This window comes from Doryrhamphus excisus, chromosome 14 (assembly GCF_030265055.1).
Source record: "Doryrhamphus excisus isolate RoL2022-K1 chromosome 14, RoL_Dexc_1.0, whole genome shotgun sequence".
Taxonomy (NCBI): Eukaryota; Metazoa; Chordata; class Actinopteri; order Syngnathiformes; family Syngnathidae; genus Doryrhamphus; species Doryrhamphus excisus.
The window spans coordinates 11,102,630-11,119,084 of NC_080479.1; the positions used below are offsets into that span (position 1 = coordinate 11,102,630).

General features: G+C 43.1%; 2 protein-coding genes across 8 annotated transcripts in view; one reads left to right on the top strand and one right to left on the bottom strand.

Moving 5' to 3' along the window:
* Positions 1-93: 93 nt before the first annotated feature.
* On the top strand, positions 94-4,773 carry ldlrap1a (low density lipoprotein receptor adaptor protein 1a). 4 transcript variants are annotated; one of them, XR_009119429.1, is made up of 11 exons: positions 94-317; positions 1,327-1,469; positions 1,767-1,879; positions 1,958-2,072; positions 2,150-2,222; positions 2,298-2,369; positions 2,464-2,564; positions 2,634-2,668; positions 2,889-2,905; positions 3,078-3,191; positions 3,596-4,771. XR_009119429.1 is itself a non-coding variant. In XM_058048059.1 (11 exons), the coding sequence occupies exons 1-11, from the start codon at positions 236-238 to the stop codon at positions 3,663-3,665; spliced, it is 942 nt and encodes a 313-aa protein (XP_057904042.1). In that variant the 5' UTR covers positions 94-235; the 3' UTR covers positions 3,666-4,773. The 4 variants fall into 4 exon arrangements, 3 of the variants coding, with proteins under 3 accessions (XP_057904042.1, XP_057904041.1, XP_057904043.1); XM_058048059.1 differs by having other exon boundaries at positions 2,301-2,369; positions 2,889-2,915; positions 3,596-4,773; XM_058048058.1 differs by having other exon boundaries at positions 2,889-2,915; positions 3,596-4,772.
* fndc5b (fibronectin type III domain containing 5b) overlaps positions 4,401-16,455 on the bottom strand; it is a 55,684-nt gene continuing 43,629 nt past the window's right edge. Inside the window, exons 3-8 of one of the 4 annotated variants that reach the window (XM_058048063.1) lie at positions 9,274-9,501; positions 7,630-7,748; positions 7,241-7,439; positions 6,829-6,918; positions 6,329-6,511; positions 4,401-5,687 (exon numbers count right to left, since the gene is read on the bottom strand). In XM_058048063.1, the coding sequence (XP_057904046.1) occupies positions 6,372-6,511; positions 6,829-6,918; positions 7,241-7,439; positions 7,630-7,748; positions 9,274-9,421 (696 nt within the window). In that variant the 5' untranslated portion in view covers positions 9,422-9,501 and the 3' untranslated portion in view covers positions 4,401-5,687; positions 6,329-6,371. Of the gene's footprint in view, positions 5,688-6,328; positions 6,543-6,828; positions 6,919-7,240; positions 7,440-7,629; positions 7,749-9,273; positions 9,702-16,455 lie in introns of those variants that run through there. The other 3 variants (XM_058048062.1, XM_058048065.1, XM_058048064.1) reach the window with 3 other exon arrangements.

Here is a 16,455-nt window from a genome sequence, read left to right on the forward strand (position 1 = left end):
CTTTCGAACATTAAACTTTAGACAAAATTGCCAAACAATACAAGGCATAAATGAACTATAACGATTTCGACATAAAACCCAAGTCTATACGCACAAAGTGCTTGTATTGGCGCTGTTATGTCACGTGCATTGAAAGATTTCCAACAACACATGAACGCATCACAGTACCACAACACCACGCCAGCCGGGAGGTCTGTCTAATTTAGCCGGGCTTCCTGCACTTTTTCACGCCGATATGGATGCTCTAAAGTGGGCTGGGAGAGCCATTCGGAGACACAGTGTGTCTAAAGAAACCCGGACTGTCGGAAGACACAGAAGTAAGTGGTGACTGTCATTTTAACAAAACCACGTTGGCTAGCAAAGTGGTTTAAATGTTTTTCTTGTACCGTATATTCTGTAACATTTTTATTTTCTTGTACCTTATATTGTTTAAAATATATGTACATATATTTTTGGTAAAGCTTGCATTGGAATGCCTTTAAAGCAGTGTGTTCATTATAACAAAGTTCTTGGCTCTTTAAGTAATAACAGCTTTCCCTGAAGTGGTCACCTGTTATATTTCATATAACGTCAATTAAACACCGAAACTTTTGATTGGCCTGTAAATGATCAGTGACCAGTGATAGTGGTATCTTCTCTCCGACTTCAAAGGCAACTGTGTTTTCCCTATTGCGGCCATTTCAGACCCGTTTACTGCCTACTGACCGGCTGCACATTGTAGTATAGATTACAGTGGACTAATCCCAACTGGACGCCATTGTGGCAACATAGAGTGCACTACTTGGCTGCAACCAGCAGAGGCGCTGTAGATACAAGTATGCTGTGTGAAGAGGAAGAAAATTACGTCAGCTATTTGAAGTTGAGCTACATCCTTAAATATGGGCAGCATTATGCCAGCCAATATAAAACATGCGTGTGTACAGTACTATCCATTGTTTATCAGTGGAGGTAAAATGCTAGTAATGGTGATTTTCAAGGTAACTGCCTTGTTTTCTTGCTCCAGCCTTCCCCCTCCTATTTCTCTCTGGCTGAGGAAATGTATGTAAACACAACTCGAGGTCAGGGCTGAACAGGACCAGAGCTGATAAGAAACCACACAAGCATATACTGTTTTGATGCTCCTCAAGATGTCCCTTTTAGCCTTTAAAATGAGCATAATACTTGCTTCTAACCCCCCTTTTTTAGCCCCATACATTGTTTTGGAGGTCATTTATTTACCCTGACAGTACCGCTGGGCTAGATATGTCATGTTTAGCAACAGGAATGGCCTTAAAAGGCCGTTTACATGTCCCTGTTTGTCAGATATTGTTTTTTGTTTCCCTGCAGAGCTTCCAGAGAACTGGACCGACACAAGAGGGGCCATCCTGGAGGGGATGACCTTTAACCTCCGTCACATTGGCATGACCTTGGTGGCCCAGCCCCAGGGGGAAGGCATAGCAGCAGAGGCTATAAAGAGGATTATCGCCATGGTGGGAGACTTGTTCCTTTTGCACTGTACTCTCACCAGTAAGGAAAAGTGTGACGATAACCATAGAGCTAAAAATGGAAGTTACTACCTGACTGCTCGGTCCAAATACGAGCAAAACAATTCCAAACATCACTACTACTAGTCCTACTATTAAAATCTAGTAAAATCTGACACGTAAGAATCTTGTGCAGTATGTCCAGAGCAGTCCCATCATATAATAGAGCAGGGGTGCCCAAAATGTACTCCAAATAATATGCAATAATCCATATAAAAAATGTTTACTCTTGTTAAATGACAGGCGAAAGCCAGTGGGAAGAAAGCTGAGAAAGTGTCTCTGAAAGTCTCCATTCAAGGCATCACGCTCTACGACACTGCCACCAATAGATGCATGGAAAATATCTCCATCTTCAAGTGAGCGCATCTGTAATCATTATTGCTGTATGATATCATATATATATATAAATAAAACCTTTCACCTCCGACCTGCAGGATATCCTTCTGCACAGTGGACAAAGTGCACGACCGAGTGTTTGCATTTATCGCAGAGAGCAACCTCAATGGGACGCTGGCGTGCCACGCCTACCTGTGCTCCAAGAGGAAAGAGGTATGGATGGTAATTTGTCCTAAATGTTTTGATTGTTATTCATACATATTCAAGTGTGTTTATCTCCACCTGAACAGGCTAAGGCTGTAGCTTTGACAGTAGCACAGGCCTTCAGAGTGACTCTGGAACTGTGGGAAGTGGCCAGAGATGGTATGACACCCACTTTAAAGTGGCTTCTATGTGAACAAGATGTGCACAAATAACCCGGTCTTGTCAATGTTCTAGAAGAAGGAAGGCAAGCCAAGCCTAGTTCAGGTGGAGAGGTCAGCAGTAACTCCAATATGGACGCTGTGAAAGGTAACAACTGCAATCACAGTCATAAACCCTGTTAAATAAAAGTGAGCATTATTATGTTTATATGGTGGATTTCTATGATCCCGACTCTTGAAAGATGTTTCCCCTGAAAACCTGTTGGACTCTGAGGGCACTGTAAGGAAGGTTGATGAGTTGGACAACCAGAACACATCTGAGAGTATTAATAACCAAGCCTGGGTAGGTAAAAGATGATGCAACAGTAGTACTCTCTCCTGGACAGGATATAAACAGTTGTTTTTTATACAGGAAATACACAATGATTTGGATGCCACCTTCTCCAGGTGAGATACACAAGATACATATTTTGTCAGGTGATCCTAATCATGGCAATTAAAAATAAAGAATAGCCTAATTTTGTATTGTTTGGCTCTATAGCGACACTCGCTGGTGGAATCTGTGTACTGCATAATAGGGTTCAATGATTTATATATATGTCACAATGTATGAATGTTTATATGTGGTAATTAAACTTTGTTGTGTCTTTTGCTGTACTCTGGACAGGTCTGCTTCAGTTCCAGGTGAAGTGAAGTATGCCGTTTAATGTTTTAAATGAAAATCACGCTGCACCTCACTGCACTGATTGTCTTGCCTGACCCTAATCACCTCTAAAAATAATCACATCAAGCGTTAATGTGTTGTCCTTTACTGGTTCTATTAAATGTAACGACTTCATTCATGTTTCCCCTTCAGACTGGCCATGTCGCGTTCTAAGTCCCAGATCCTGGACGCTGGGGTGATTCCCCAAGAATGGCTGAATGGACCCGACTGGGACAGCGTCAACGGAAACACCCCCCCAAAAAAGAGGCAAGTGTCATGAATGCAGCGGGACTTGACTGGGATTTGCTGTCTATATTGGAGTCCCAACAACATAGACAGATGCTTGAACACGCCAAAGCAAGAATAAAATCTATCATTGCTTCAAACATCCCTAAAACATTTAATGAATGAGCATATTTAGCTTTGATCAGATCATTTAAGATTGTTTATCATGAGACCAGCAGGTGGCAGTATAGTACCGGGCTGAGCAATGAGGACCCAGACATATTTGTTTTATATAGTCTTGCAATCTCAGCTGGCTTCAATGCACTACATTCAAACTGAACGAAGAAAAAAAGGACTTGTTTCACCGTGCGTATATGTTTTAGTGATATATTTTCTTTCCACGTGACGCTGAAAGTCATGTGCTTCCCTCTGCCGTGCCTTCTCAGGCTCAGCGAATCAACTTTGGATCTGAACACCGTGACCCACCCTGCTTACTTAACAGCCTGCATTATTTAACGGTCTTTCCTCACGCTTGGATGGAAGCTGAGAAAGTGCACTCTCTTAGTCAGAGATTGGACAAACACGTACTGTGCAGCGCGTTGCGATGACTACAAGGTGGAGAGGCCTCAAAGGTCAAGTGAGAAATATGTTTAAAAAAATGCTACAAGAGCAAAAAACCAGTAAGCAACCAGAAAAAGAAATTCCATTATGTGCATGTGAAGGCATCGGAAGGCACCACTGTATCCAGTTGAAATGTATTAGCTAACATGTGCAGGAAGCGTCCACCATAAATAGCCCCAAAGTGCAGCATCACACGTCGCAAGGGGGCAAATACAGCACAGTAAATTTGAGCAGCCTCGTTCCCCGTCACTGCACGGTCAAAGATGTCTCCTCAATGAAGCTATTAGATGGAAAGCGATGCCAGCCTGCTTGGCCAAGTGGCGCGAGTCCAAAGATGAAGCATTTCCCCCGAGCAACCTCCCGGAAAAGACAAGTATTTTATATTTGTCAGAAGGATAAGCAAGGGGAAGAGTGTCTCAAAGGCAACAAACACACACAAACACAGCAGATGATGATAAGAATAAAAGCATGGGACCGGGCTACGTGCTGGATTAATGGGAATGGTTATATAATTAACGCAGGGAAAATCTTAAGTCATTGTAGATCATTTCAAAGGTCCAATCATTTAACTGACACAATGCCTTCATTGATCCTCCACCACTATTGATACCCATGAGTCCTTAAAATAAACACAATCGGGCAAAATTGAGCACTGAAAATATTTATTTCATAATAATACATATTTAATACATATTTGGTCAGTCCCTAATTGTGTTTTTTTAAGAAAAAAAATTGTCACTGGCAAAAGATAATATGTAGTCTAACAACCACCGATGCTGTATCTTGTTAAATGACAACCTGTGGAAGTGTCAGTCCAAAGGGTGCATTTCCACCTTTGTAAATAGGGGACTGTGATGACCACTCTGAGGTGAAAACAAAACCAAAGGGTGCGTGTGGGCAGAAAAGCGCTGATGTGGAGGCCAGAGAAAGATGGCTAATGGGAGTCTGAGGGCGTCTATAATGAGAAACACGAGAGACAGGGAGCGGGAACGGAGGGTAAGGGTGATAAATGGGAGGACAAAGGTGGGCGAGTGTGGAGGGAGATAGCGGAGGGAAGGAAAGGGAGGGTTTGAGGGCAGAACACAAGATTAAAAAAGTAATTGACTCCCTCGGCACACATGCAGTGTTTTCACATACAATTTAATCCGGTTTAGCCACAGTAATGATGTAATAATGTAACAATATGCTCATATTGAGCATTTTCTACCATGGATATGGCCAAATGTTGCATTGGAGTTCAGGCAGGTGTACCTAATAATGTGGAATGCACACCACAGCAAACTACAATCTATTTTTTTTAACCTAATATTACTTATTGTGGCATGTAGGGGTGGTTGTTGACTGTTTTTCAATGTACTATCAATACATTTTTTTTTTGCATTGAAGTGATTATTTGGTACAGATTGGATTTTTTTTCACAGCACAAATTAAATAGTACAGTCATTCATACACAAATATAGATAGTATAGGATTTGCGTATATAAAAATCATGGATGTATTCATCTCAGCAGTGCTACAATGTAAAAAAAAAAAAAGAAAAAAAGAAGACACTGTTGGACACTCGCATCTTTGCCTCAATTTGAGTCGTTATTCCCATCCATACGTCCTTTAGGGTGAACTGCGTGGCGATCAAGAGTACACGTTAACTTGCAGACCTAAAAAAAAAGTCGCCGCACGTCCCTTTTGTTCCCACCCTCGGAATTTGCCACGTTGTATGAGAGCGACATCTGGCTCGTTGAAGGAAAATGTCAGGTTTTATTCCTGAAATGTCAAGGGCGGCCACAGGAGAGGAGGAGATGCATCACTAAACTGGTGACACAAAGGGCGAGCACCCAGGAAGTGAAAGGGATTTTGGTGAAATGTATGGACAGTACGGCTTCTTCACTGTTAACATGGCCGCTTGTTGGCTCTCAGGGCCTGAAATAGAGAAAATAGACTGTATACAATTGTAGAGTCATTTTTCTTAATCCTATTTTATCCCTCTGGCTAATATAATCCTGTTGTAATTATCATGCAGGATTATATTTTAGCCAATTTGTTAGCAGAATTACGCACAATCCTGTTTTAATTTTGGTGCAGATCCAGAAACAGGTGCACATTTGTTTGTTTTTTTTTCTCCATAATTTTGCAGTAATGAATGCATATTTATGCAAATTTGGGGAAAAAAAGTAATTATTACTTTAACAGTAGCATCAAAATGTCACAAACTACCAAAAAAAGTTCATTCATTCATTTTCGACCACTTATCCTCACGAGGGTCACGGGGGCTGCTGGAGCCTATCCCAGCTGTCTTTGGGCAAGAGGCGGGGTACACCCTGGACTGGTGGCCAGCCAATCACAGGGCACATATAGACAAACAACCATTCACACTCACATTCATACCTATGGACAATTTAGAGTCACCAATTAACTTAGCATGTTTTTGGAATGTGGGAGGAAACCGAAGTACCCGGAGAAAACCCACGCATGCACGGGGAGAACATGCAAACTCCACACAGAGATGGCCAAGGGTGGACAAAAAAAAGTTTATTTTACAAATTTTTAATCAAAAGACTCACCTGTCCTGTGCTTCAGTCACTGCAGCGTTGTTAGAGCAGCATGTTACACGTTACTGCGCAGTAGCCCCCCCTGTGGGTGCTCTGGAGTACTGCACTCCGATGAGTTCTTGGCTTTGTCTTTGTTGTTGTTGGGCTCGTTGTCTTTGATGATGTCATACTGACGACAAAACAGCGCAATCACGCCTGGGACGCAAAGAAGACAGACCGTGACTGACTTGCGGAGAAGGGGGAAAAAAAAACAATTAGTTACTCAACTGCAGAGGGGACCAGGCGTAGATTACGAGAAGTCGATACTTGTGCATATTTGCTATATAATATAGCAAATAAAGTAATGTACACATAATGCGGTTATGCAGGGAACTCTTAGGTAAATGGGTGCTGCTGTTTTGGTTAGCAAACACTTCCGTGGCGGTCTGTGAATGATATCAAGTAGAAGATGACCTCTGAATGAAGTCGCGGCATCCATCTACCCATGATGCATTGCCACGCTCAGTCCTTACCTGCCCACATGACCAGAACCACTGCAATGATGATGACTTCACCGGCTCGCAACTGAGCAGCCTGGCCCACTTCCTCCATCGTGACCTCATCTGGCGAGAGAAGACAAACAAAGCGTGTGAAGCCCCTGAAGGTCACAGACAAAAGTCACGGGCCCCCCTGCAGGAAGTGATAACATGTTTTAAAGTATATTGTCGCTACTGTCCTCTATTGGAAATATTATTCTCTCTTATCGCTTGTGCTCCTGAGCGTTTAGTATTTGGGGAAGTGTCTGCTCTTAACTGGGTCGGGCCTGATAAAATTGGAAGCGGCTGTAGATAACAGCTTCCTCTGCATTAAAGGAGGAGGACGATACAGGACACAACACCCAAGTACGCAGCACATATGGCTGCCTTCTACTTCCATACACTATACCTGGACTCTTGGATGCCAGTTTCTCCGATTCTTTAGGGGTTCTGAAGAGGACCGGATCGCTGGGCGGGCTGCTGCCCCCCATGCTGATGCTCTGCACGTGGACGATGTACTCTGTGTCTTCATCCAGGCCCCACAACGCACAGGAGCGAGTGGTGGTGTTCACTTCCTGGATGAACCTCAGCGTGCGCACATCCTTCTTCTGCCGACACAAGAATGGAACAACAATGCCGGAGGGCGGGACTTGGTCTTGTTGCATATTAACTTAACTCATTCAATGCAAATGAGTTAATGCATTCATCTATATAAGGTCGATTGGGAGCTGGAGCCTGTTGGGGCATTTTTGGTGGTGCAATCACACCTTCAAAGTTGGACGTGTGAGTGTGTGACACCTGTTGAGTGATGGCGAATCCAATGACGGGGTCTCCCTCCAGGGTTTCCCACGTGACCATAGCCGAGTTGACTTCAATCTCCTTGACGGTTACATTGAGTGGCGCCGAAAGCAGGGCGTCTGAACCGGGGACAGAATCATGTTCACCTGTGAGTGCAGCTGAACCAACAAACAAGACAAACCTGCTGCACGTATTTACCATGACAAATGATATTTGTATGATATAAGGAGGCTTTCTCCCGAGGGCCGCCAGGACGACCGCGCCACACAGCATCCGACGAGCGGTCATATTGTCTCCCGAATAATGCTATTATGTGAAGAACAATGTACTGCACTCCCAGCTTCATCTCCTCAATGCTAACACCATCAGCTCGGCGCAACAAGGACAAAATTGATTGCGTAATACTCGCGGAATCAAATTTTCCGGATGGTGGCCAAACACTCGGTGGCCCCTCGGAGGCTCCTTGGAGCGTGCGGCTGCAGCGCTCCGGCATGCATGTGATGCATCGGGAGTGCTGACATCAGCATGCGGTGCAAACAACACAGGAGCAGCCGGGGGTTTCCTCAGCAAGCGTCAAGCGTTTGGACGCCATTCCTCTTCAAACACCACGGCCGAGTCGGATAAGGTGTCAGACTTCCAGGAGACAAAGGCAAAGCAGTGTTCGGAAATGACTTTTTCCAATGTTATTATTTTCTTAATTATAATTTTCCTGTTATATTGCGGATTTATTGTCATTAGACAATAGAATGTTAGAATGTAATACGACAGCTTTTTCCTGTAATATTAGGACTTTATTCTCATAAATATGTTTTCTTTTTCTTGTATTATAAAAAAATAGCAATATTACAAGATTTAGCTTGAAAATATTGGCTTTATTATAATTAAAATGTATATTTTTGGTAGAATTCAATAGAACTGCTTACTGCAAATAAAATGGCAGCTTTTTATAATTACTATATTTTGTAATATTACAAAAATGTTCTTGGAAAATCTCCCTTTAGTCTCATAAAAATTTGAATTTTTGAGTATGCTTTAGTCAAATAATTTTTTTATCATAATATGTATTTTTTTGTAAAATTATGACTAATTTGTAATATTACAACATAGTTCTTGTAAGATGAATTTTAGCCACTTTTTGGTAACTAATTTTATCATATTTCTCATATATATCAAATATATAAATAATATATATAATAAATAAATAAATAATATAATAAATATATCCTTGTGTTTTTTTCTTACTTTTATAAAATAAATGCCCGCCCAAATGGCACATCAGTCTCCTAATATTATATTTAGCGATTTATTTTTCAATACTCATATAAGTCATATGGCAGCACTTAAGCAGCCAATCAGGGTTTTCCAATGTCCATCCTACTTAGAACCGCTAGTGGGGCCCTTTCGATGAAATCTAGGGGTGCTATATTCATGTTAGAGTGCTCAGTCCCTTGCATCTTTTCATGTAATCTTGGAATTTCAAGCGAAAGTTTAGATGAAACGCAACCCGACACCACATGACAAAACGCAGCAATAATAACGTGATCCCAAGTGAATGATGCACACACGCGCCCCTAAATTAGAGTTCCCGCCTGGCACATGTGCTCCCTCCAGCAACACGTGTACATGTGATGAGCATCTACTCACCAGCCCTCACGGTGGACACGCACAGGAAGCCCAGCAGGATCACAGACATCCACCAAGAACCAACCATCCCTCCCGCTTCTTCTCCTCCTCCTCCTCCTCCTTCTCCTTCTAGCGCAGCTTTCCACGCTGCGTGGCCCGTGTAGAGCATCCCCCGTAGGAGGCACACATCGTCCCGAGCTCGGCGTGTTTGTGGCGGAAACGACGACTGAGGCTCGCCGCAGCGTGAGACTAATGAGGTGCACGGGAGGAGGAAGAGAAGGAGGATGCTGATGAGGAGGAGGAGGAGGCTTTAAGGGAGAAAAGAGGAGGAGCGTCCAGCTGCTGTGATGGAACGCTGCACGGAACGCAAAGTAAGTGGCGCAGAGTCTCTCTCTCTCTCTCTCTCTCTCTCTCTCTCTCTCTCGCTCTCCTTTTGTTGTCACCATTCTCTGTGGGAAAAGAACATTAAAAGTATTGTTACTTTGTTTTCAATTGATCAATTTATCGACAACATTTTCTTTTTTTAATGTTGTGTAGAAACAACTGATGTTCCTGTCTTGGACGGACTGCAGTGCTTGGCTGCAACCAGCAGAGGCACTGTTGAGTCTGTCTGAAAAAGAACGATATGCTATTGTACATTTGGATACGTGCTCCGATTGAAGGTTTACTAAATATATTGAAAATAAGTAATAATAATAACTGAATATAATATTTTTTGGAATTCCGGGCTAAAGGAGTCTTCTCATGTCCTCCTGCCACCTTCTGACGAGAAGAAGAAGGGTGTGATCTATCTTTAGTGTGCAACAAAGTTTTGCAGTGGTGTGGAAGTACACTGCATCACAGTCAATGTTATTTATGGTGCTAAATGTGCTCATGTAATATTGCCATAGAGGTAACAATAGGATGCTGTCTATAGTCTAAAAGTCACTATCATTGCTCACATAAAAAAAGGGAACCTGGGACCCCACCTGCAGATTAATGTGATCGATAAGTAATTAATATTCCTAACAGCCATCTTCTAGATTCTTTGGCTTGGAAGAGAGGAGGACAGAAACTCCTCTTCTCCTCCTCTTTGCCCTGAAGGTTGGAAGAACCATTTCAGACAAGGACCGCGATATGTCTTCGCTCTGCACGCTGACACTTTTACGACTCAATTTAGGAGTCAAATGTGCAAAATCTCCTCTGATTATGACCCCCACACCCCACACCCCCACCCCCACATGCTTGCAGCGGTCCCAGCATGCAAATGTGTGTTTTATACGCTTGGTCTCATGAGCCGTGAAAATAAAAGATGTTTATGTTTAGAGGGGAAAAAGGGCAAGTTTACAGAGATTTTATATGGGGGGGGGGGGGGGGGGTGATTATCTCCTGCGGGGTGGAGATCACGAAATCTCATCAGGAGAGAGTTTAAAGTTGATAGCCGGGGGGCGGGCGGTGAAAACAAACCTAAATAATCAAGATTGGACGTAAATGTTGTGGGGACATAAAACTGCATGTAAGACAAGCATTAATATTCAAGTTAATCTCCCGTCCAGTGAAAAACATGTACGTCCACACTTTATCATATTTGTGTTCTTATCATAAAAAATTATTTAAAATATTTGAATGTATCGATACATTTTTTGAAATTTTTTTCACTATAATTTATGAAGATGCTGTACCCAGGTGCTGCACCGAACTTCCACTCTTAACATTGAAGTGTTTAGCTCAGACATGAATGATGAATGAAGTGATTAATTCATGCCGCACTGTTGCATTGTGGGTAGAGTGGCAGCGACGACAAGTGACAAGGTGGCAAGTGCTTATTTCCCTAAGTGGTCCCAAAGTGTTGGCATCACTTGGAGTGTGTGTCCTCTCCACCAGTAGAGGACACACACACACACACAGAGGGTGTGTGTGTATAAGCAGAACAGAAGGCGAGCCAGCTCATGTTTGTGACGTCTTTCACTGGATATACCTCCATCATGCTGCAAGGTCACATCCAGGTGCTCCCTGCTGAAGGTCCAAACCCTTGGCAGACGACTTTAAAACTGTTTTATACTCTACAGTGGTGTGACGTGATGTGTATTTTTTTTTGTTTCAGGTCATCAAACAATTTGCCACAGCATCTCAATAGGATTCAGGTCGGGACTTTGGATCGTTGTCCTGCTGCGGAACCCACGTTTCAGACGGCCGGACATTCTCCTTCAGGATTTTTGGGTAAACAGTGGAATTAATTGTTCATTCATCAGAAGCAGCCCCATGCCATCACACTACCACCACCATATTTTACTGTCAGCGTGTAGTCATGAACACCGACCCGAACTGAGGCAAGTGAGGCCTGCAGTTCTTCGGATGTTGTTGTGGGGTCTTTTGTGACCTCTAGGATGAGTCGTTACTGTGCTCTTGGGGTCATTTTGGTTGGCCGGCCACTGCCGGGAAAGTTCACAACTGTTCTATGTTTCATGGCTCTCACTGTGGTTTGCTAGAGTCCTAAAGCTTTACAAATGTCTTAGATCTCAATTAATCTCAGTTATGTTTCATTTAAAAACTGCATTGCGTGTTCAGTTGTGTTGTCGTTGACTATTATTTTAATTTGTTTCATGCAAACATGCACACTCTTTCACACCACTATTTGTTTTTGTATTGTTGTCTTATGTTATTATTTTATTCACCGCTCTTTTCAATAAGTGACCATGTGTTTCCACTTAGTCATGCACTCATTTTAGTCATTTTAAAGTTGTTTTCATATTTGGGAAATGAAAGCTGCCCTACTTCCCTTCCAATAGCACATCCTTTGGGTAAATAAACGCCCCATGCGATAACCGAATAGTGAAATGTGTGCTATGAAAGTCACTCCTTCATCCAGCAGCCGGTATACGTGAAAGGTGACACTGCGGCACATCACGCGCCAAGTAAGCGTCATCAAAAAAAGACAGAAGAGAGGCTGGCGTGCTTGATACGATCTGGTGAGATGCAATGCAATGAGACTTAATTGAAATGCCTTTAGTGCTCTGTAATGAATACCTGCAGGAAATATGGCGTGGAATTAGATGGGTTTGATCCTTGGAACACCTGGCAAAGTGATCCAGATCAGCCTAATCGGTGATCTTCTGCAACATCTGCGACATGCTTGATACCCCGGTTTTAACTCGTTGTGGCTCCGGGATCCAAAGCGTGATTTACGGACGTTATAAAGGAGCGCACCTGTAGCTCTTCTTCATCTCCAACGCTCCATCTTTCACTCCAGAGGGGACAGGTGAACTCATTGTCACCAAAGATGCTCTCCTGGATGAATTACAGCGGGTGGAGAAGCTCATCTTTTCAGTACTCTAGGCAAGGCCCGCATATGCTGGCACCTAAAAGGCAAGGGAGGCAGGTGGAGCTGTTTGAGTTGCGGTGGTGATTGTTATGGCGACAGCTGTGCGGCGCCATAAAACAAACACGGATAGTTGCGGAGTAGAGGAACCCAAGACTTCGCTTAGTGCATTTAATATGTCCAAGACTATAAATTAGACGCATAATTAGCCCAATTGCTTCAATTAAGGCCTCTATTCAATGAACTGCTGAGTCTACTATAGACTCTGATTAGCACCAGGACATTTTTTCATGTACTCCAAATCATTCTTAAAATGTTTTTGGATGAGGTTGGCGGACTAAGTCATTCAGGTTTTGGCCTTGCCAAGCAGACATCTTGTTTGTCTGACAGGTGAGTCACGTGACTTGCTTTCACTTTCACTAATTACAGCAGCAGGGATTGTTTGCACTGGCTGCCCCCCCCCCCCCCCAATGTCGCAAAGGACACAACAACACAACAGTTTACATGACCAGCTCGTTGTGGTCATTACTTTAAAATTTAACAACCAGGGTTTATGTTTGCTTCCATTTTAGGCCGTGCAAACAAAGGGAAGACAGCTGTCTCCGATATCAGCACACACATTCACCTGACATGTCACGCTGATGGAGATGAACACTGATGTCTGGTGTTGAGCCAATGGTGTGGCGTGTGACCCCTGAATGATCGCCAGACAATCCCCTCTGAAGTTAAATTTGACAGCGTCCCGTCATGGATGAGCTCCCAGATGAAGGGACGTGGCGTGAAACAGATGGAGGGACATGTCTCGGAGGGGGAAAAAAAAGGTAGACATCTGACGTGAGGTTACAGCTTAGTCGGAGAGCCGAAGAGGCGAGACCTCCCTCTAGCGGCCTGAAAGCAGTACTGCGATCACTGCAAGGGCTGGGACTTTTAAACTGATGGTGATAAAATTCAATCAAATTAAACAAATGAATAATAAATTAAAATATTTATGAAGACGTTTTTGATTTTTTAAATAACATTTTACAGCCCTTAAAAAATTATTGAATGTAAACAAATAACCTGTGACATTATAATTTCATAATAAATAATACTAATTTCATAATTTTCATAATTAATATTTTACTTTAGTATCAAATACAGTTTTTAAATCAAATTAATTAAAAACTATCAACATGTGACATATTGGAGTAAAATAGTTATTATATTAGATAAAATCTTTGAAATAAATCTATTGATTATTAAATCGCTATTATTCATAATATACTAACAATAACAATCAACATGCATTCAAATAATTTTTTATTTAAAATATAGTCATTTTTTTATTAATTTCTAAATTAAATCTACATAATTTACAAGGCTATATTTAAAATATAGTGATTTTTATTCATTTCATAATTACATCAACATTTCTAAAGCTATATTATATTTTTTATGACCTTTCCCCCCAATATAAAGGTACCCTGTGCATTAGTGCTGCATATATCTCTATTGTCAAATTGTTTGGCCTTTTTTGAATTTATTTGAATTTTTTGACGCATTCTAGAAAAAAAATACTACCACCAGAGGGCAGTGTTGTCTTCTAAATACGTCCCTATTCCCCAGCCAGGCCCCGCGCCTCTTCCCCATCCCCCTCCTCCCCATCCTCCTCTTCCAGCTCAATGGGTCCGGCGCGACAGTCAGAATCTTCTCGCCATGCCGGTCACGCCCCACTCAGATATCAGCTTGGTTCTCCACCATGAGGACCCCTCTCATGAACATCACAGTATTCATGTACTACGCATGTCTAAGTACAGTATTGGTTATGCGTCAAGCTGCATCCCTGTTACTGTACATACACCCCCTTCCACACAACACTCCCCCCCCCCCCCCCCCCTCAATCAAACTGCTGTGTTTCCAAGCCCGTTGGAGAGACAGGAGCCCACACAAATGCTATTTTTATCCATTATTACAGTCATCAGTGAGTGAGTCTTAATGGCAGCGCCACATGTGCTCAAGTGCAGAATGCACCACAGTTCAATCAAATACATTTAGGAAGTCTTGACAGCAGGGGCAATTTCAACCCCCTAACCCCCCCCCCCCCCCCCCACCACCGCCCATGACATTTGCATTCACACTCTTGACAAAAAGGGGGTGGAGGCGTGTAGCAGCAGATTCTCACTATTACTTATTGATAAAAATGCCATGACACACTAATCCACGCATGCACTTATTAAAAGCACCATCTCCCTTATATGGAGACGGAGAGACCATCACCATGGAAACAAACGTCATGTTGCCTCGTCTCCCACCACCCGCCGCCACCACCGCCGCCGCCATCACTACTCCACCCCCTCCCCAATATGAACTCACCCCCTCGTCTCCATCTTTGCTGTTGCTGCATGCATTTTTCCGTGCGGTTGTCCATCTTGCTGTCTAGCAACAGATGGACTACAGAGGTCAGAGAGGTCAAGAGGCCCCACGGAATCAAACTCTATAGCCACAACATTAGCGTCACTGGTACAATATAAAAAAAAAACATTAATGGCATTATTTTGGTTTAACATCGCATTAAGTTGGATACATTCACATTGTAGCCATTTTTTCTCCATTGCCATCCTGACTGCCATTTTAGCTGTCATATAAATTAAAAGTAGGACTACATTTTCTAACCCCTGCCATCTTCTGTTCTCCTGCTTTGGGGGTCATTTCAACCCTGAGCGTCTTCCCCCGTCTGACAGGACTCCCTGATCCATCACAAGCCCATTCAAAGGCCATCAATATCCTCTGGCGCTCCTGGCTCGTGCTCCACTTTACTGTCATCTCTCCTGCTCTTCTCCAACCTGAAGTTTCAGAGACAGGTAGATGCAGCCCAACCCCCCACCCCCCTAAATAAAACGTCCATCACGGCTGGTAGTTTCCATCTGGATTGCCTGGGGTTTTAATCCATCATTCCCGGAATTGCAGCAGTAATCAATGTGATGTGGAGACCTTTCAGTCACATGTTGCATACTTGGGTAGGTTTACGGCTTGGATTGGTGCATTGGGGGAGTGTGGAGGATGCACAAATGATGCAGTGATGATCAATTCTACGTATGTTTAACCGTCCCCAAAAAAAGACACTGTGCAGACTTACTGGTGCACATCCCATTGCTTTCATGAACACCATTCATTCATTCATTTTCTACCGCTTTTTCCTCACGAGGGTCGCGGGGGGTGCTGGAGCCTATCCCAGCTGTCTTCGGGTGAGAGGCAGGGCCCACCCTGGACTGGTCGCCAGCCAATGACAGGGCACATATAGACAAACAACCATTCACACTCACATTCATACCTATGGACAATTTGGAGTTGCCAATTAACCTAGCATGTTTTTGGAATGTGGGAGGAAACTGGAGAAAACCCACGCATGCACGGGGAGAACATGCAAACTCCACACAGAGATGGCCGAGGGTGGACTTGAACCCTGGTCTCCTAGCTGTGAGGTCTGCGCGCTAACCACTCGACCGCCGTGCCGCCTCATGAACACCAACTTTTTTTTAAAGAGACTAGACTTTCTTCATTATTTTTACTGTTTCTATTAGTGGTGATACAAGCAACGCCATTTTCTCACACACAGGAAATAACAATAACCCCTCGTTATTCCCAGGTAATCGAGTCCAGACAACATAAATTGGCTCAACAGGTCGTTGTGTCCCTGTTGAATGTTTGGTGGCACCCATCAGACTACCCAGGGCAGCTGTAGCTACAGGTGTAGATTACCACCACTAGTGTGTGTGTGTGTGTGTGTGTGTGACTAAGGAGCGAATGAATAATATGAAGCGCTTTTGGGTGCCTCGGAATAATAAACTATATATAGATAAACTATATATAAACTAAACAAGTTCCAGAGTTCATTTTAACCAAACCAACCATAACAAGAGTCAATA